Source organism: Cebus imitator, unplaced genomic scaffold (assembly GCF_001604975.1).
Source record: "Cebus imitator isolate Cc_AM_T3 unplaced genomic scaffold, Cebus_imitator-1.0 Scaffold284, whole genome shotgun sequence".
NCBI classification, from domain to species: domain Eukaryota; kingdom Metazoa; phylum Chordata; class Mammalia; order Primates; family Cebidae; genus Cebus; species Cebus imitator.
Window position 1 is genome coordinate 2,685,122 of NW_016107599.1, and position 20,052 is coordinate 2,705,173.

At 54.2% G+C, this 20,052-nt stretch overlaps 1 protein-coding gene across 2 annotated transcripts in view; it reads left to right on the forward strand.

Moving 5' to 3' along the window:
• The first annotated feature begins 14,803 nt into the window (after nucleotides 1-14,803).
• The window catches only part of LOC108284814 (DENN domain-containing protein 3-like), a 55,229-nt gene continuing 49,980 nt past the window's right edge, over nucleotides 14,804-20,052 (forward strand). Inside the window, exons 1-2 of one of the 2 annotated variants that reach the window (XM_037728965.1) lie at nucleotides 14,887-15,009; nucleotides 18,582-18,668. In XM_037728965.1, the coding sequence (XP_037584893.1) occupies nucleotides 18,636-18,668 (33 nt within the window). In that variant the 5' untranslated portion in view covers nucleotides 14,887-15,009; nucleotides 18,582-18,635. Of the gene's footprint in view, nucleotides 15,010-18,581; nucleotides 18,669-20,052 lie in introns of both variants that reach the window. The other variant, XM_017501718.2, reaches the window with a different exon arrangement.

A 20,052-nucleotide genomic window follows, 5' to 3' on the forward strand; every position in this document is an offset into this window, starting at 1 on the left:
CTCATTACAAGTGGACTAGCACCTCCAAAAGAAATAGAATCCACTGAAATCCTGTCATTTGCAACAACATGGGTGGAACCGGAGGGCAATATGTTAAGTGAAATAAGTCAGGCGCAGAAAGACATTTCGAATGTTCTCACTCATATGTGGGAGCTAAAAATTCAAGCAACTGAACTCACGGGGACAGAAAGTAGAACGGTGGTTACCAGAACCCGGGAAGGGTAGCAGTTTAAGGGATAAAGTGGGGATGGTTAATGGGCACAAAAATACAGTTTGAGTGACTAAGATCTAGTGTTTGACAGCACAGCAGGTTGAAGACAGTCAACAATAATGTACTGCATATTTAAAAATGGCTAAAAGAGTGGAACTGGAATGTTCCTTCCTAACACAAAGAAATGAGGAGTGCTTGCGCCGAGGGACACCCATCTGCCCTCACGCGACCATTCTGCTTCACATGCCTGTCAGAACAGCACATGCACCCCACGCGTGTACGCGTATAGGAATACAGGTACTCATGATGTTTAGAAATAAAGTTTAACAAAGTAAATAGAATTTGAGCCACAGATGAAATTTTAGAAACCACATTTTAAAAAGTAAAAAGAGGCCGGGCGCGGTGGCTCACACCTATAATCTCCGCACTTTGGGAGGCCGAGGCAGGCAGGTCACTTGAGCTCAGGAATTTGAGACCAGTGTGGCCAACATGGTGACATCCTGTATCTACTAAAAATACCAAAATTAGCTGGGCGTGGTGGTGCACACCTGCAGTCCCAGCTACTCGGGGGCTGAGGTACCGCTTGAACCTGGGAGGTGGAGATTAGAGGGAGCTGAGATCGTGTCACTGGACTCCAGCCTGGGCAATAGAGCGAGACTCTGTCTCAAAAAAAAAAAAAAAAGGAAAAGAAACGTGAAATTAATTTTCCTACTGTATTTTATTAATCACTATATTGAAAGTACTATGTCAACATGCGATCAATCCAAATTAATAACCAGGTATTTTCTGTTCTTTTTCCTGCTGAGTCCTTGACACTGTGTATTTCACACCCACAGCACAGCTCCATTTGGACACCCCGTGTGGCTGGTTCCTGGTAGTGGAAGCACAGGACTAGAGTAATCCAGAGCCCTGTGCCCAGAGGCTATTCCTTCAGGGTGGGGGTGGCACTGTGGTGACTGGGAACAGGAGGTGCCAAGGCTATAGCCGTGGGGATGGGAGCGGGAGCAAGGGGTAGCAGCAGGTCCTGGTGCCCTGACCGTGGGGCTAGAGAGGAAGGCAGGGCGGAGAGACTCCCTCCGGCTCCCAGGCTCTGGGAGGGTCGGGCTGAGCGTGAGTCCACGGAGAAGCACCGGGGCTGTGGGGCCTCCCCTGCACCCAGCACCTGGCTGGGTAGGGCTCCTCTCCGGGACCTGGCCCCTGGCCCCGGGGCCTTGCTGCTTTGCTTTGCTTTCTGGAGCCTGGTGCAGGTCCTGGCCAAAGGGTCCCGGCAGTGCTGAATACACACATGGCTCTGCGGAGGTTCATGCAGCAACAGCACAGTAGCAGGGCACATTTGAGTCATTTGCTCACTCATTTCTTGAAACGATGCTTTGGAAACAGTCGATGCACTGAGCCCCTGCCTTCTCAGTGATGGGCATGCCGGAGGGATGGGGGGGTGAGCGCAAAGCCAGGGCAGGCGGCTGGCCTTCCTCGCAGGCTGGGGGAGGGGCTGCCTGCCTCTCCTGGTGGTGGCCAGAAACCCTCGGGGTCCCTTGGTCTGTGCACCTTCCCAGCCTCAGCCTTGTCTCCCCCTGTGTCTCTGGTGGCTTCCCCTCTTCTTATGAGGAGCCATCAGATCTGAGGTGCACCCTGTTCCTGGATGGCCTCATTTTCACTTAGCTCATTACATCTGCAGAGACCTTATTTCCAAATAAGGTCACATTCAGGAGTTCTGGGCATACTCGGACATTGGGGCACTTCACTGCCTCACAGCTTCTGAGGGCTGTCCCAGCCCCCAGCTCCATCCCAGGTTATTCCACAGGCGCTGGTATGCTGGGATCCTGCCTGTTGAATCCTGTCTCCGTGCTGGCTTCCCCGAGGACCTGGGCGGATTCGGGGATGTAGAGTGGTCAGGCCTGAGAGGCAGGGACAGGGAAGACTGGGCTGGTGACCAGTGTCCAGCAGTGACACGAGGAGGCCGGGCTGACCCGGGTGTCTGGCTCCATCAGCCAGGATGGCAGCCATGGTCGCTGAGGTGCAACCTTTCTCTGCAGGGAGCAGGTTTTGGGAAGGAGACTGGTCTGGGCTTTGGATACTGAGCCCCAGGAGGGGTAGGGTCCACGAGGACCTGCCTCAGGGCTCAGGGCTCAGTGTGGGAGGTGGTCTGGTCCCTGACCTTATTGTCCCCTGCCACACTGCTGGCTGACACAGAGATGTGGTTTCCTAGTCTAGTGCTGGTGTAGGGGACAGCATGAAGCCGAGGGGGTGCCCTGGCCCCAGCTTGCCGGTGCAGCCTGGGAGGGCAGGGTGTGCACTGGGAAGGCGCTGGTTCCACCGTCAGTGGAATCCAGGCTGATGGTGCTGACCTGATGGTGCCGGTCGAGAGGGCGAGTTGGGCGGGAGAGGAGCAGATGAGGGGCGAGGGCCATGGGGGACAGCTGGAGGTGGAGGCAGAGCAGCGGGCTTTGGGAGGAGAGCAGCGGGCTTTGGGAGGAGAGCTGCGGAGCCACCTGCAGGTTCCTGGGACCCTCTGTTCTGGGGGAGTTGGGGCGAGTGGAAGAAGGTGGGAATGGGGAGTGGAGGACCCCTCTCTGTGGCATCTCCACCTGCAAGGGAGGTTCCCAGCCCGGATGTCAGTGCAATCAGCAGCATGGGCCAGAGAGCACGGGCTCAGCACTCCTCTCCTTCGGGTCTGACTTCCCAGTGGGAGTGGGAGAGCTCCTGAAACAGAAACTATGGGCGCGAGCTCGCAGGTGCAAAATCCTGGGGCTCAGGGCCTTTGTTTTTTGTTTTTGAGACGGAGTCTCACTCTGTCGCCCAGGCTGGAGTACAGTGTCGCCATCTTGGCTCACTGCAACCTCCGCCTCCCGGGTTCAAGCCATTCTCCTGCCTCAGCTTCCTGAGTAGCTGTGATTACAGGCATGCGCCACCATGCCCAGCTAATTTTGTATTTTTAGTAGAGTTGGGGTTTCTCCATGTTGGTCAGGCTGTTTTTAAACAAAGCCGCCCTTAGCTGACTCTCCCCACCAGGCTTTTTCGCATGATTGATGGAATTCATCTGAGGCCGATGTCACCGGGCCTGCCGCCTCCTCCCTCTACCCGGGGAAGGGTTCCCAGATGCATGGGGGAGGAGGTGCGGCTCCTTCCTTTTCCTGGTGGCGCCGCAAAGATGTGTGTGTTTAGTTCTTGGAAAGATTCCAGGTGCTTGAAAAGGACGTCTCAGTGGGTCAAGGGTGAGTGGGGAATCAGAAGCGACCCACGTCCAGGAGGGCTACCTTTGCCCGGCACCCCCCACCATGGAGACACAGACCGTGCCCTCTCCTTCTCTCTGTCTCCCTCCCTCTCCCCAACTCTCTTTCTTCCGGTCTCCCTCTGCTTCTCTTTCTGTCTCTCTTCCTCTCTCTCTCTCTCTCTCTCTCTCTCTCTCACACACACACACACATACACACCCCTGGGTGATGGCTGTTGGTGGCTCCGCCCATGGCCAGATGGGAGAGGAGTGACAGGGCTGGGCAGTGGCTGGCCTCCTGGCCTCTGCCCTGCTTCCACCTGGGGCCTGCTGGCTTTGGGTTTGGGGGAGAAGAGGGCTGATAGGGGACAGGAGAGTTGAGGTGACGCTCCGGCCTGAGCTGGGCCTGGGGGTCAGGGAGGTGCCTGTGGTCAAGGCCTGCACTGCCTGGGTTGCCCCCAGCCACACCACCTGCTAGTGGGCCAGCACCTCCCGGAGGCACTCCCTGCCCTGGGGGGTGGGTGGCAGACACCCCTCCTGGGCTGTTGGGGAAAAATTGTGCCCTGCATGGTCCCTGGAGGCTGGGGGATTTAGGAGCCCTCAGAGGATGAGGCTCTTGGGAAGGTATCTTTCCTGCTCAAGGCAGAGGGGAGGTGGCTTTTCCAGCCTGGCCCTGTGGGCACCATCTGCATTTGTGAGCCCCATCCGGGTGTTGCCTGCAACCTCTCCAAGCCTCCTCACCGGGCACTGCACTCAGGGCCCAGCAGAAGCTTCTGCCCTGGGTGCAGGGAGACAGGGAAGCTGTGGGTCCACTCTGGCGTCTACACCACCAGGGCCCCACTGGGTGGGTGTTCCCACAGAGCTGTGAGAATGAATGGGAGGAAGTGTCTTTGAACTTTCATCTGGCCCAGGGGAGTTAGGGTTGACTGAGTTTTGCCAGATGGTCTTCACATCCCTTCTAATTATGAGATTCCAGCATGGGAGGTCTTGTCACCCACCAAGCAAACTTTATTTATGTATTTATTTTCAGATGAAGTCTTGCTCTGTCGCCAGGCTGGAGTGCAGTGGCGCGATCTCAGCTCACTGCAACCTCCGCCTCCCGGGTTCAAGAGATTCCCCTGCCTCAGCCTCCCGAGTAGCTGGGATTACAGGCAGGTGCACATCACGATGCCCAGCTAAATTTTTTTTGTATTTTAGTAGAGACGGGGTTTCACCATGTTGGCCAGGGTGGTCTCAATCACTTGACCTCATGATCCGCCTGCCTCAGCCTCCCAAAGTGTTGAGATTAAAGGCATGAGCCACCACCTGCCCCCTACCCTCAGCCCCAAGCAAACTTTAGAACTACGTGCAGCAGGGGTGATAGGGCGGGGAGGGCAGGGCCTATTTGGGGGATGGGGGCAGAAGTCCAGCCTAGGAAGGCTCTGGCCGCACCTGGAAGTAGCGCCTTTGAACTTTCACTGGGGTTCCTATGGCGGTTCCTCCCGGGGTGGCTGGCGCCTGGGCTTTGGCATTGGACCTTCCCAGGTGCGCCTCTGTTCCCACACTCACTGCTGTGTACTCCTGGCCCCGTGGCTGACCTAGCTGAGCCTCAGGTGCCTGATCTGTGAAATGGGGTGACAGGGTCTCATAGCGTTGCTGAGAAGATGGATAAGAGAATGTACACACTTGTGGAACACCTCCAGCTTCAAGTAGATGGACCACTGGCAGCCATCCTCACTGTCACCAGGGTGGCTCCTTGCCATGTCTGCATTTGCCCGGCCTTGCAGAGAGCCAGCAGGTCCTGACTAAGGGAAAGCCTGAAGCCGGGGAAGCAAGGGGTGCCTGGCAGTCACTGAGCACCACCCCACAGCAGGCCCTGCCCATCTCATCATCCTGTTCTGCATGGCAGCCCTGAGAGTTTGCACTGCCCCCTCCCTGCCCTGCAGCTGGGGAAGGGTGGGGTGGGGCTTGTACCCGGGCCTTTCTGCCTCCAGAGCCATTGCCCTTCCCACGGGACCTCATGAGAAGTGCCCACGTGCAGGGACTGGGTGGGGGCTCCGGAATGGGGACAAGGGAGGGGTCAGGTCCATTCAGAGTTGGAGGCCCGAGGGCAGGGCTGCAGAGAAGCACGAAGGACATGAGTTTGTCCCCGACATGGTCATGGTCAGAAGCAACATGAGGAGGCCATGAGAGGCGTGGGGGGCACCACGGCGGGGATGGCAGAAGTAGAAGGGGCAAGTGAGAGAGGGCTTCCTGGAGGAGGTGGCGTCTGAGCCAATGAAAGGCAAGTCAGAGTTGACCATGGAGGACAAGGGGGCAGGGCATTCAGGGAAGTGGGCATCAGGTGCAGAGAGTGCCTTTGAGTAACCTTGGGAGGCCTGAGCATCCCTCCTGGGTCCTGGGTGAGCAGCGCTGCTACCTGACTTCCCCCTTTCTGCCGATTTACTGTCATTTGTCTATTTTTGCTTGTCTTGATTCCCAGTCCGGATGGGTTAAGATAGTTTTCACATCTGTTCCCTTCCTCCCTGACCCAGCACACAGCGGCAGCCAGACCGCAGCTTCCTGTCTTTCTTCACACTGAGGAGGAAGAGAAGGTTGCAAGTGAGTGTGGCCACCGGGCCGTGCAGCTCTGAGCTGCCGGCAGGAGCAGCAGGTTCCCGACATCCTTCCTCAGCCCCGGCTTCCTAGACTTTTCTTTCTTTTTTTGAGATGGAGTCTCTGTCTGCGGCCCAGGCTGAAGTGCAGTGATGTGGTCTTGGCTCACTGCAACCTCCACCTCCCGGGTTCAAGTGATTCTCCTGCCTCAGCCTCCCAAGTAGCTAGGATTACAGGCACGTGCCATCACACCTGGCTAGTTTTGTATTTTTAGTAGAGACAGGTTTTAGCCATGTTGGCCAGGCTGGTCTCGAACTCCTGACCTCAGGTGATCCACCAGCCCTGGGCTCCCAAAGTGCTGGGATGACAGGTGTGAGCCACTGTGCCAGGAAGAATTTTCTTCAATGGCTTCTCAGGGACCATCAGAGCAGGCATTGCTGAGAGTTGGGGACAGCCGGAGTGGAAGGCCCTTCTCACCATCAGGCCTCCAGGCTGCGTGGCAACAAAGGAGGCCAGGGAGCACACCCCTTTCCCGTGTTTTCCTCATTCCTCATTGGTCTGGCTTTCTCTAGATCCAGGCCGTTTTCTAGGGGATCGGAGGCTGGGAGAGTTGCTTGTTACCTGAATTTGGGCAAGTATCTTCTTGGCAACTGGATTGTTTTAGACACAGTAGTATTCCAGAAAGGGATGAGACCATCGGCTTGTTTTTCTTTTTCTGGTAAAATGTTTCATATTTACAAAGAATATATGTAATCAGTATAACATGAACATCCCTGTCCCACCAGCCTAAGGAATAGGGTGCCACCAAGATGGCCCCGGGGTCCCCCAGGGAGCACAGCACGTGGTGTGCGCCTCGCGATGATCCTCTGTGTGGTTTTCTTACGCACGTGCACTTTGCCTGCTCCTGGTCTCTGTTAAGTAGCATCCAGGTGTGTGTTGTGCTCCATGGGCGTCAGCGGCTGCGGACTGGCGGCCCATTGCACAGGTGGACACGATGCGGGCAGTGGAACTGAGCCTTTATGCTTTTATTCGTCGAATACTTGTGGTACTCCTGTCACTCCGTGTGTCAGCCCCAGGGCCAGGTGACGGGAACATTCACCCGCAGGGCTCAGGCGAGGGGCCCAGGGTCACTCAGCCTGTAGGCGCTGAGCCGGGTCCAGGTCAGTGCAGGTCTGAACTCATCGTGTGTGCTCAGCCCCGCTGTCGCCCGCACTGGTTGGTGCTATGGGAGCCAGCACAGCGCAGGCCTGCAGTCAGTGCTTATGGAGGGGAGCTGACTGTTTTTCTTATTCAGGAGGGAAGTGCTGTTACTTTTCTTTTTTTTTTTTGAGACGGAGTTTCGCTCTTGTTACCCAGGCTGGAGTGCAATGGCGCGATCTCGGCTCACTGCAACCTCCGCCTCCTGGGTTCAGGCAATTCTCCTGCCTCAGCCTCCTGAGTAGCTGGGACTACAGGCACGCGCCACCATACCCAGCTAATTTTTTGTAGTTTTAGTAGAGACGGGGTTTCACCATGTTGACCAGGATGGTCTCGATCTCTTGACCTCGTGATCCACCCGCCTCGGCCTCCCAAAGTGCTGGGATTACAGGCGTGAGCCACCGCGCCCGGCCACTTTTCTTTTACATGACAAAATACAGCATTAGCCCAGCAGCGGCAAAGCCTGGCTGTACATCCCTGGGGGTGCCGCTGGGTCCCCGGCTGCCCACACCCTGCCTGCTGGATGTTCCCAGCAGTGGTGGGCAGGGCCTGGCTGCAGGCGTTTGTCCAAACTTTCCACATGGGTCTCACTGGCGGCCAGTGTTGAGAGCTGCCCACAACATTGCGCGACACTGGGCTCGCCACATGTCCTGTGTCTACATGAACTTGGCGGGCAGAGGTCACGTGAGCACAGACAGTTAGTGTTTGACAGCGCATGGCTTCTTCTTAGTTATTCATATTTTAGAGGGAAACCAACTTTTCACAAATGGATTTATAGCTGATTAGGACAAGGGGGGCTGCCTGAGCAGGCCAGGGACACTTGCCTGTGGCGTGGTTAACAGTGACGTTCATAGCACTGGTGCTGCTTGCTGGAACCCCACCACATAACCATTCTCACTGCGGATGGTGAAGGGCGTGTGCCCTGGTGTCTACTTGCCAGAGCCTGTGGCACTGTCCGCATTGTATCCATGTTCTGGCTTCCTCTACCATGCTCCCTCCCTTTCCCACCACAGGAGAGGCGAGAAAGGCTCAGGCCTAAACGTGACAGCACACAGTTGCCAAACACACACAGTACACACACACTACACACACGTGTACATACACAGACACACACATGGCTTTCAGGATGCCTCATTTCGATGTCCACAGTCCTGCCAAGGTCAACCTGTCCCAAACCATCCCCCGCCCCCCGGGACTCTTTCATGCCCTGCCTGCCCCCTGCCCCTGCCCCTGCCAGCCTGGTGCTCCTGGGCTCTCCCCACGTGAGTAGGACCTGCTCTGTGAGCTCTGGGGACACAGAGCTCTGGGGACACAGCAGGGGCATCTCAGCTATAGGCCTTGCCCTCAAGGAGTGGACAGATCCACTGGAGGACAGGCCCACAGGCCACTGGAGGACAGTGGGGTCAAAGCCGTGGTGGTGGGACGGGAGGCGAATCACATCTGTGGAGTTAGGAAACGGAGACGTGGACGGCCCCGGCCCCCTCTCCACTGCCACCCCATCCCAGTGCTCCTGACTTGCCTCCTCCCCGCTTCCTGCTGCTCCCTCATGGCCTGTTCGGATCCTCTGCCCTTGCCTGGAGACCGCAGTATTCATGTTCATCTTCCTGCTTCTTCCTGCAACCGGGGTCCCCTTTTTCAAATATCAGTCTGGCCCATTCGTCTCTTGGTCAGAGTCCTCACTGGCCCCTCTCCACCGCTCCCCTCAGTGTGGACAGAGCACCTGTCGCACACCAGCACTACGTCAGGGGCTGAGCAGAGCAACGAGCATGAAACAGACACTTCTTTGCAGCACCCAGCGTTGGTGCCGTGGCCTCTGCTGGGGCTGTTCCCACTGCTGAGCCTGCCTTGCCCTCTGTGCCTTTGTCCCCTGAGAAAACGCCTCTTCCCCTTCCATAGTTGATTTCCTGTGTTCTCCTCTTGCCTAAGTCTCCCGCGGGGGAGGGGTCCTGCTTCTCCATTTCCAGGGCAATTTCTGCTTCCCTCTCTCCCCTGAACACACATTTTCTGCACCGTGAGCTCTTTTTGGTGGGGCGGGGGGAGGTCTGTAGTTTTATTGTATCCTTCTGTGTTCTTAGCTGTTATCATAAGACCAAGCATATAGCAGGTGCTCAATAAATGTCCCAAGAGAAATGGGGAAACCAAGGCTCGGGAGGTTAAGGAACTTGCAAGGTCAGAGGGCTGGTAAGAGCAGGGCTTGGATTTGGAAGTGTTTGCATGTGACTTGCACTATGGCAGCACACTGTCGCCATAATGTTGCTAGAGAAAGCTGCTCATTCAGACTCATGTTTCTCTTTGTTTAGAGAGATGTGATTACACTTTCCCAGAAAAGCTGAAGCTTGGCATGCATTATTGTGTGGAGATCCAGCTAGCCCCTACTTCAAAATTTTTGCAAGGAACACATAATCCAAATGTTCCAACTCCGGCTGTAACATGGTAGAGTGCATCTGAATACTATACACGCGCCCCGGAGCAGGGATGGTGTGTTTGCTGTGTGTGGACATTCAGTGCTGCATACTCTGGGGTTTGTGTGTCAACCTCACCTGCTCCCAACTTGCCATCAAGCTGGGAGACCGGCCCTTGCGGAGAATTCCTGTGAACGATGACAGCAGAAGGCCACGCTGACCGCACCCTTATCACCGACCATGGTCTATGTGACTTGGGATCCCCCAAGCATTGTGCAAGGTCAAAGGCCAATATTGGATCAGGATTTGCACCAGGCCATTGAGAATGAAGCCCCTGTAATGCAGCGGGGAGGGTTCTAGAGTTTAGCGAGGGAGCTGGGGTAAAGGGAGGGAGGGCTTCCTGAAGGTGCTGTGTGAGCGAGGCCCGGAGGACAAGTAGGTGGGCTTCAGACTGAGGAGGAAAAGTGTCCTGGGCAGCGACAGGGAAGGGCACCTTGCGGGGGACAGTGAGCGAGTCATAGTTGTTCTGGAGATGTGTGACTGGAGCACTTCTTTGAGGCCAGACTGTGATGGGCCTCGCAGATGCCCCGCAGTGTGGCCTTTAATGCAGGTAGGAGAGCTCTGGTCTGTCCAAACTGCTCTAATAGAATTGTCCACTGGCATCTTTCTGTTCTCTGCACAGGGCTCGTCCACATCCAGTGGCTTATTTGATGTTCCCAGCAGCCTTGCAAGGTGGGCATTGCCTTTTTTTTTTTTTTTTTGTGAGATAGAGTCTTGCTCTGTCATCTAGGCTGGAGTACAATGGCGTGATCTTGGCTCACTGCAACCTCCGTCTCCCGGGTTCAAGCAAGTATCCTGCCTCAGCCTCCTGAGTAGCTGGGATTACAGGTGTGTGCCGCCACACCTGGCTAATTTTTGTACTTTTAGTAGAGATGGAGTTTCACCATGTTGGCCAGGTTGGTCTCGAACTCCTGCCCTTGGGTGATCCACTCATCTCGGCCTCCCAAAGTGCTGGGATTATAGGCCTGAGCCACCCCGCCCGGTCATTCATTGCTCTTTTTACAGGTAAGAAAACCGAGGTCAGTGAGGTTTGGTGAGTTACCTACTGTGGGACAGTTACTCCTTTTTGTTTCAAACCCAGCACCTTGGCTCCTGCCCAGGTGGCTCCATGAAAGCGAACTGCTCTGGGCTGGGATGTGCCTTGGGCTACTGTGCACCCATGTGCTGTCACACCTCGAGGACATATGAACATGCCCTGCTTGTACCGTTCTTTTAGGGACGGTGATGTTGCTCTAGAGAGCACCAAAAGTCTTGCACTTCTGTCTCCTATTTTGTTGTTGAGATTTTTCTTTTTTTTTTTGAGACGGAGTTTCGCTCTTGTTACCCAGGCTGGAGTGCAATGGCGCGATCTCGGCTCACCGCAACCTCCGCCTCCTGGGTTCAGGCAATTCTCCTGCCTCAACCTCCTGAGTAGCTGGGATTACAGGCATGCACCACCATGCCCAGCTAATTTTTTGTATTTTTAGTAGAGACGGGGTTTCACCATGTTGACCAGGATGGTCTCGATCTCTTGACCTCGTGATCCACCCGCCTCGGCCTCCCAAAGTGCTGGGATTACAGGCTTGAGCCATCGCGCCCGGCGAGATTTTTCAATTGGAAATATAAGACCATTCCCCTGCTCCTATATGCCCCATCAAGTCCTTCATAAACTGGTTGTATTTGTATGTAAAACATGTGGCCGGGTGTGAAGTGAAGTGCTGTCTCATTTTGGCTTTGACTTGCATTTCCCTAACGATTAGTGGTGGTAAATATCTTTTCAGGTGCTTGTTGGCCATGTGTGTGTCTTTTAAGAAATGTCTGTTTGGGTCTGTTGCCCATTTTTTAATTGGGTTGGATTTTTTTGTTGTTGAGTTGTAGGAATTCTTAATATATTCCGAATATTCTTTTTTTTTTTTTTTTTTTTTTTTTTTTTTGAGATGAGGCTTGCCAGATTGGAGTACAGTGTCATGATCTTGGCTCACTGCAACCACTGCCTTCCAAGTTCAAGCGATTCTCCTGCCTCAGCCTCCCGAGTAGCTGGGATTCCAGGTGCCCGCTGCCACACCTGGCTAATTTTCGTATTTTTAGTAGAGATGGGGTTTCACCATGCTGACCAGGCTGGTCTCGAACTCCTGACCTCAAGTGATCCGCCTGCCTTGGCCTCCCTAAGTGCTGGGATTATAGGTGTGAGCCACTGCATCTGGCTCCGAATATTACTTCTTTATCAGGTATATGAATTGCAAATAGTTTCTCTTACTCTGTGACTTTTTCACTCTCTTGGGAGGGTTTTTTGATGCACAAAAGTTTTAATGTGATGAAGTCAATTTAACTATTTTTTTCTTTTGTTATCTATGCTTTTGGGGTCATATCCAAGGAATCACTGCCAAATCCAATGTCATGGAGCTTTTCCCTTCTTCCTTTATTTTTTTTAAAAGAATGTTAATACCTAAAACGCTGATAAAATGTCCAAAGGTTATTGACATCCTGGAGTGTCCCCATGAACTCCATTAAAAAAATTTATTCAAGTGAAATTCACATACCATAAAATCTTAAAGCGAACCATTTAGTATCATCACATTCACAATGTTATGCTTGCCTCTCTTTGGGTCAGTACTTTATAATTATGTTCGTTTCTATTTTCTTGTTTGGTCTTCACAGTGTCCCTGACAGTCAGAGCAGTAAACCCATTTCACAGGAACATGCAGGGAAGGAGACTCACATGCTCTGAGCCCACGTGCAGTGAGCAGTGGCCGTGTTTACAGGTTTCTTATATCCAGTATGAGCTTTGCTTTCCTTGACTCTAATGTGGGGCAGTGCTGCCTACTGGGGCAGATGTTCCTGCTGGCTGGGCTTTCCATGCCCACCTGTCCTTCTTCTCTAGGTCCCCTTATCTGTCACCTGCCTTGATGCGACTTTTCCACCTACGAGTTTGGTTATGAGTTATCTCCACCTTGTATCTCCAAACCCATCAGCAATTTCTCACGGATGGGACAAAGCTTTCTGTAGGCACTTTGGAAGGACCTGTGGCATGAGAGATGGGAACATATTCAAAAGCACAGAGCTGGGAGCTCCTCAGAGGTCATCTGGCCCAATTCTCTGGTTTTAAGGAGGAGGAAAAGGGGGCCTAAAGGAGTGGACTGCAAGCCCTGTGCACCACTGCAGCTCTCTTCCTTAAAGTATTCTGCCTCTTGGTGATAAAGGGACAGCAGAAACCTGCTCTTGCTTGAGCCTTACTGGGTCTTGTGGCAAGAGCTGCCATGAGTTTACCTCCCTTGAATCTTGACCACTGCCCCTCAGGAGGCCGTGGCTTAGAGCTGCTGAGCTCACCAGTCACACAGCAACACAAAGGAGCTAGACCCAGGTCCTGTGCATCCTCAGGGAGTGACTCATGCCTCCAGCCCTGAGAGCCTCTCTCCTGTGTGCTGGGGATTCCCAGGCCATGGACTCAGGCTGTGCACTTTGCAGAGGCTGCTGAAAACGAGGCCACCGAGGTCACACGAGGTGGCTGATGCCTGTAATCCCAACACTTTGGGAGGTGGAGGCAGGTGGATCGCCTGAGGTCAGGAGTTTGAGACCAGCCTGGCCAACATGGTAAACGCCCATCTCTACTAAAAATACAAAAATTAGTTAGGTATGGTGGCGCCCATCTGTAATCCTAGCTACTTGGGACACCGAGGCAGGAGAATCTCTTGAACCTGGGAGGTGGAGGTTGCAGTGAGCTGAGATCGCACCACTGCACTCCAGTCTGGGCTCCAAGAGCAAAACTGTGTCTCAAAAACAAACAAACAAACAGAAAAATAACAAAAAACTGAGGCCACCCTCCATAAAGACAGGCAATTGTGAGTGAAATCGGTGTTTCTTTTGAAGTCAGAGGCTATAGAACTGCGGCCTTGGCTAGCCAATGAGAGCCATGGATGCCAGGCAGCCTCCAGGCCTGAGGGAGGAGACTCACCATCTTTAGGTTAACAAGTGAAATAGATGCCAGGCAGCCTCCAGGCCAGCGAGTCTCTTGATCTTTAGGTTAATAAGTGAAATAAAACCTGTGAGTCAGGCTGCAGTCACAGCCTTACCAGGCTCTGGGAAGGAGGAGAAATTCCTCCCTCCGGGCGCCTCCTTCTGAGGTTGCCTTGCTTTGCACCTGCGGTTCCTTTTCCTCTTCGGCTGATGACAGATGTTTGACATTATCATTAGGCATTTCGAGTTTTCGCCTTTTAAAAAAATAGAATCACAGATGATCAGAAGTGGAAAAGTCCCTTTGGAGGCATTTCCCCTGGGTCGCACACATGGCTATAGCAGGGTCCAGAGAAGGGAAGGTCAGTGGGGACTGAACCTCTGCCCCCTCCCGGCTCTGCAGCAATGACCCGGCAGCAAGCCGGCCTCCCGGGCTCGTGGGCTCCCCTCTTTCTCTGGGCTCAGCCTGGGGCTGGAAGAGGCGCGCGGCCCAGCGGGCATCAGGCCAGGCCTGCAGCTGACCAGGGAAGGGCCCTGCCAGGCCCTGGGCCTCTGACCCTCAGTCCCGAAGCCTCCCTCTAGCCGCGGTCCCTCAAGTCCGTGCTGGACATGGCCGGCCCAAGTTTAACCCTGCAGGCTTTTAACCAGGAGTGGATCTTTCCACCCGCTTCCCGCCGGCTCTTCCGGCTGTCCACACCCGGCCAACACCGCTGTCCCGGCACTGGAGGGCTTCCTGGAAGCGGCGGCGGGCGGCGCGTCCGGTCTTTGTCCCTCCACGCTCTCCAGGGTGGGTCCAGGGGCTGCCAGATCAGGGGACCCTTTGCGCCCTGGAGCCCTGGATGACGTCGCCCCGCACCTGAGGACCCCGCCCGTTCCTCCCTCGGTTCCCCGGGGAGGGGCCGAAGGAGGGGGCCGCGCGCTCCTACACCGCGCACGCGCCACGGCCCGCCAGCTGGTTCGGCAATGATGACCGAGCGCGGGTCTCCCGAGTGCCCGCCCCAGGACTGGCGCCGCCCCTAAGTCCCCGTCCCCAGGGCCGGGCCCGCCACTCCAGGCCCCGCCCAGGACCTCCCAGCCCAGTCAAGCCCCGCCCCCAAGCTCTGTCTGCCCGAGGGATCCTCTGGGACTCTCCAGGCCCCGCCCCAGGCCCCGCCCTCTCCCCGCCCCGGTCCCGCCCCCCCCCTCCCCGGTCCCGCCCCCTCCTCTCCCCGCCCCGCGGACGGAGCTCGCCGCGCACAGGCCCCGAGGCGGCGCGGCGGGTTCCCAGGGGTCGGCGGCCGGCGGGGGCGCCTGAGCGCTGTGCCCTCAGCGGGCGGCGGGCAGCCATGGCGGAGGCCGCGTCGCCACACCTGTCGCTGCCCTCGGGGCTGCTGGAGCTGTGCGCGCTGCTGGGCGCCCCCCGGGACAGCCTCCGCGGCCTCGAGCAGGTAAGGGGCTGGCGGGGAAACGGGGGTGGACGCGGGCCGCGAGGCGGCAGCCAGGGCAGCAGTCGGAGAGCGGGCGCCCGGGAGCTCGGCGGGGCTGGCGCGGACTTCCTGAGGGCCGAGACCCGGTCCCCCGGCGGTGACCCCGCGCGCCTGTGGCGGGGACCGCGCCCGAGCTCAGGCAGGTGCCGCGGAGCAGCGACCTCCTCTCCTCCCCCTCCCCGCCCTGGGCCCTCGGCTGCGAACACCGGCTGCCCAGCTGGGAATCTGGGGGTGCCGCGTCTCGGAGCGTCCCTGGGGCCTCTCTCCTCGGTCGCCCCCATCTGGGGCAGGTGCGGAAGGTGGGGTGCGCTAGACAACGGGCGGAAGCCGCCGGAGCCTCACGGTCTGGTGGGCCCAGCCCTCGCCGCTGAGATGATCTGTCTTTATGCGGGGACGTGTTGTCTCCCGGGCAGTGGGTGCCGCACCAGGCACAGAACGATGAGAGAGTGAGTCTCCGAGTTAGCCGCCCGCCTGGCGAGTCCGCCTGTACCGCTTTGCGACGAAGCCTATAGCTGATTTTCTCACTTGCATTCCCCCTCCACCCTTCCTCCATCTCTGCACCCTGGCAGCCACAGTGACAACTTCACCTCCCATCTTCTGGGAAAGCAGCAGCTTTGGAAATCCTTGTTTTCCTTTTTCTTCCCCGGCTTTTCTGAATTCCGGAATGCTGGCTTTCCCTGGAATCCGTCTGTGGCTCTGGTTTCCTGCTGGCCCGCCTGCCTGTGACACCGTGACTGGGTCATGTTACCTGGAGATCCCGGCGTCACTGGCCAGCCGTCTGCACGGTGACAGACGGCTGTTCTCTTTGCTGACAACAGCACTGAAAGGCATAGAGAGGCTTCTGAGTATTTAAGTAACGCTGGGCTATCCAGGGAAACATCCAGGGAAAATGAAGGCTGCAGGGCAGAGGGTGACACCAGGAACGGGAAATGTTCCTGCAAGTAACCAGGTGAATGCCTGTGAGTGTTCCGGTAGTCTCCCCTGCGAGGCGACAGTTCAAAGCCAGTTTCGACTTCAGTGAAACGCATTCTCCTATGGAAATGGTTTCTGCGTTTCCCTCAACCTTTCCTTCCCCTCAACGCCCTGTCTTGTCAGGATCCCGTTTGCCCTCTGTCTCCTGGCAACCTCATCGATTGATTTGTCTCCCGACCTCTAATTTGCCAAATGGCATCACTTCCTTTTTCTTGGAATAGGAAATGATCTAGTTGCAGCTGTGGTCTCCTCAGCAGTGGACATCTTTCCTCCTGGGCAACTAATACATGTGTATTACTAATACATGTTTATTACTAATACATGTGTATTAGTTGTTTGGTGTGAGGCATGTCTTTTGAGAGCAGGGTGAATCAACTGGAATATTCGCAGTGGCGCTTTCTTTTTAAAATTTTTTTAATTAATATTTTAATAATAGAGAGGAGGTCTCACTGTGTTGCCCAGGCTTGCAATTCCCGAGCTCAAGTGATCCTCCCGCCTTAGCCTCCCAAAGTGCTGGGACTGCAGGCGTAAGCCACCGCGCCCAGCCAATGCTGCATTCCTGAACTACACAGGCTGCAGCATTTTCGCGTTCCCAGGTCACCTAAGAGGATGGGCAGTTTTTACTGTGCATGTTTAACTCTGTCCTATTTACTCTGTCTTTTGATTCAGTTAGGGGTTTGGCAAAGGGTGGAGAGAAAAATGGCAAAGGACTAAGAAAATAAGGAGCGTTAGGGGATGGAGTGAATTTCTTGGAGCCATCCTACTTTTAAGGTCAACATTAATGTTATAGTTAACCAAACATATGATTTTACTTATTTAGGGTTTTTAGCAGTTCTATTTTGAATATCCAAGGCTTTTTAACAATTTTTACCTTTACTTTTACAAATGCCCATTTCTCTGTGGCCCAGGCATTCCTTCTTGATGACACAAGAAAACAGAGGTCCAGAGGTATGAGGAATATCCAGCTTCGTGTTGGATCACAGAGTGCCCTTTTCATTTCATTTCCTAGAAGGGGGAGTAGTGTTTCTTCTGCTGGGGATGGTGATGGAGAATTGGAGAATGCAGGCTAATGTCAGTTGCGTGGTTAGTTACATTCCCCTCTACTCCTTTACTGTAGAGCCCCCTTCTGCCCCGTTATTGGTTGCTATGGAGACTAGACACAGGAGTGATGGGATCCATGGTGAATCCATCACACAGGGGCGGAAAGTGTTCCGAGTACCTTCCGAGTGCAGGTCACCCGCATCATTCTTGTGTGTGTAGGTACATTCTTATGTTTTTCAGTGGGCACTGTCCTGACTTTCAGATTCAGAACAGCCCTGGCCAGCAGACCTTCCTGGGGGAGGGCAGTCTGTCTCCTCTATTTGCATCGTCCAGTATAAGAGCCACTGGCCGCATGTGGTCACTGAGGGTCTGTAGTGTGGCCAGTGAGCTGAGAAACTGGATTTTAAATTTCCTTCAATTCTAACTAAACAGTTGGAGAACATTAAAACATCAGTTAATTTCTGTTTTATTCCCTTAATAACAGCCAATCCTATGGTGAAGATTAATGCCACTATCTACTCTAACTTAGAAATTAATCTGTGACTCAAGTAAATTAGAGTGTCCTGGTTTTCACTTTTTAATTAGCCTTTTTAAAAAACCAAAATCAAAATGATGGTTGTTGGGTAGGGGTTTAATAAGTCAGCACCCGGGACAGAAGAACAGGAAGTGACCTCACCTCCTGCTGCAGACCTGCAGAGGTGATGAGCGTCTCGGCGGTGGCAGGGTCTGACCGTTCAGCGCAGCCGCACCTTGTACCAACAAGTAACCTCTGAATACTCTTGTGCCAGGACTTCCATTTTCAGGAATTTATTCTAGGGGAAGAACTGGGTGTGTGCAAGTGTGCGTCACTGCTTTGTCCAGTGTGGTGAGGACTTGAGAGCCACCCACACGTCTCTCAGGAGGAGGCTGGGTCAGTACGTGACTGAGTGGACACATGCTGTGGCACTGTAATACTGCACAGTTGCAAACAGGGAGGTAGCTAAAACAGCTCATGGAACCTGTTATGTAGGATGATTACATTTATGAAACAAAATTACACGTTTATATGTGCATTAAAATGTATAAAGTGCATAAAACTAGGAAACTGGAGGACGTATCCACACTGCAAAGTGTGTCATGGAATTATGGGAAGGTCTTCCTTTTCTATTATCTTCTTTATTATTTTATATTATTAATTACTTTATTTTTTGAGATGGAGGTTTGTTCTTGTTGCCCAGGCTGGAGTGCAATGGTGCGATCTTGGCTCACTGCATCCTCCGCCTCCTGGGTTCAAGCAATTCTCCTGCCTTAGCCTCCTGAGTAGCAGAGATTACAGGCATGTACCACCACACCTGGCTAATTTTGTACTTTTAGTAGAGACAGGTTTTCTCCATGTTGGTCAGGGCCAGTCTCGAACTCCTGACTTCAGGTCATCCTCCTGCCTCGGCCTCCCAGAGTGCTGGGATTACAGGTTTAAGCCACTGCGCCTGGCCTCTATATTGTTATTTTTAAAAATGATATTGTGTTTCTTGTCCATTCAGAGAAGGCAACAGAGATTTCATCCTGAGAAAAACAGGTGTATGGTGAACTGCTGAATGCCAAGTTGGTCTGCTCTGGGGCATATCATTGTAAGTGACTAGCGATAACTCAAGGAATGGCTCTAGTGTGATCACCAGTGTCCTGAGAGCCCCAGGGGGGTTAGTCGTGCTTGGTTTTGGGGGCATCCTGGCTTAGGGAGTGGGCTGGCCCGCTGCTCAGGGCTGCAGTGTTCTGTGACTTACGGCCACGTATAACACATGGGAAAATACAGTATCATGACGTGGCGAAACAAACATGCTTTCTTCAATGTGGGGATGGGGCTGTGATGCTTCAGGGCTGGGTTGGGGCCACAAAGTGTCTGGTCTCTCTTTGGGAGAGTGGGCACACATGCTGGTGGGAGCCCTGGGCTGGGTGGGAGGAGGCGTCTTCCTCTCCAGGCAGAAATCTCCAAGGCTTTGCTCCTGGTTACTCCCTACCTACCGGGAGCCAAAGGTCGTGCAGGTGCTTGGCATGCAAACATGGTGCAGCTGGGCAGCGAGCTGATGGAGAGGCGCTCCGAGGCCAGTGGCTGAGGTGTGGGTCTGCAGGTGGGGCATGATGGGGGCGGGGCCCGAAGGGGTGGGGTCCCAGCTCTGAAGACCTGAACTGTGCTGTGTTTGTCACAGAGAACATGTTTGGGAGAGCAGCCTTTTTGGAAACTACCAGGAGCTTAATTTTTGAGACTATAAGTTTAGGGGACCCCAGAGGCGTATTGGGGGTCGCAGGAGGCAGTTGGGGGAGCCTGGGACTGGAAGGAGGTCTGGGCTGGGAGGACCCTGGGTGGTCGTTTTGGGTCTGCGCTGTGAGTGCTGACGTCCTTCAGGAGGATGGCGAAGGGCCCAGGCCTGGGAGATGCAACCTGGGAGCAGGGCTGAGGAGAAGGGTCTGTTGGGGCCAGAGAGGAGCCGTCAGACTGAGGGAAGCCAGCAGGGTGGCAGGATGAAGACAGTTCCAGGAGGAGGGCTGCTTGCTGAGCTCATAGCTCCCTTGAATATGCACAGTTTGTTAGGTTGGAACTGTCCGATTCTGATAGGAAGGCTTTAGAGAAAGTGACATGTAATTGAGGAAATGGGCTTCTTTCATACATGCTGCACTAGAGCTTTCAACACTATACAATCAGATGGATTTCCCATGTTCTGTCCTGGCTCCTAATGATACTACATTTTTTCCCCCATATGTAAAGCAATTGTTGACTGAATTTGAGTGATTTAGCATGCAGATCGCTGTCTAGAATCAGAGTGTGCTTACTGATGGAAACTGTGGCCATTGTTGAAATTTCTTCACTGTAAGAGCTCTCCTTTTGTCACTGTTACCTCTTACTGGAATGTGGAGTGTTGGCTGTGCCTTTTCTATCAGCCAAGTTCCCATTTCTCTGGGTGGTGGTGCTATTCTTCCTTTCTTTTTCTTTTCTTTCTTTCTTTTCTTTTTTTTTTT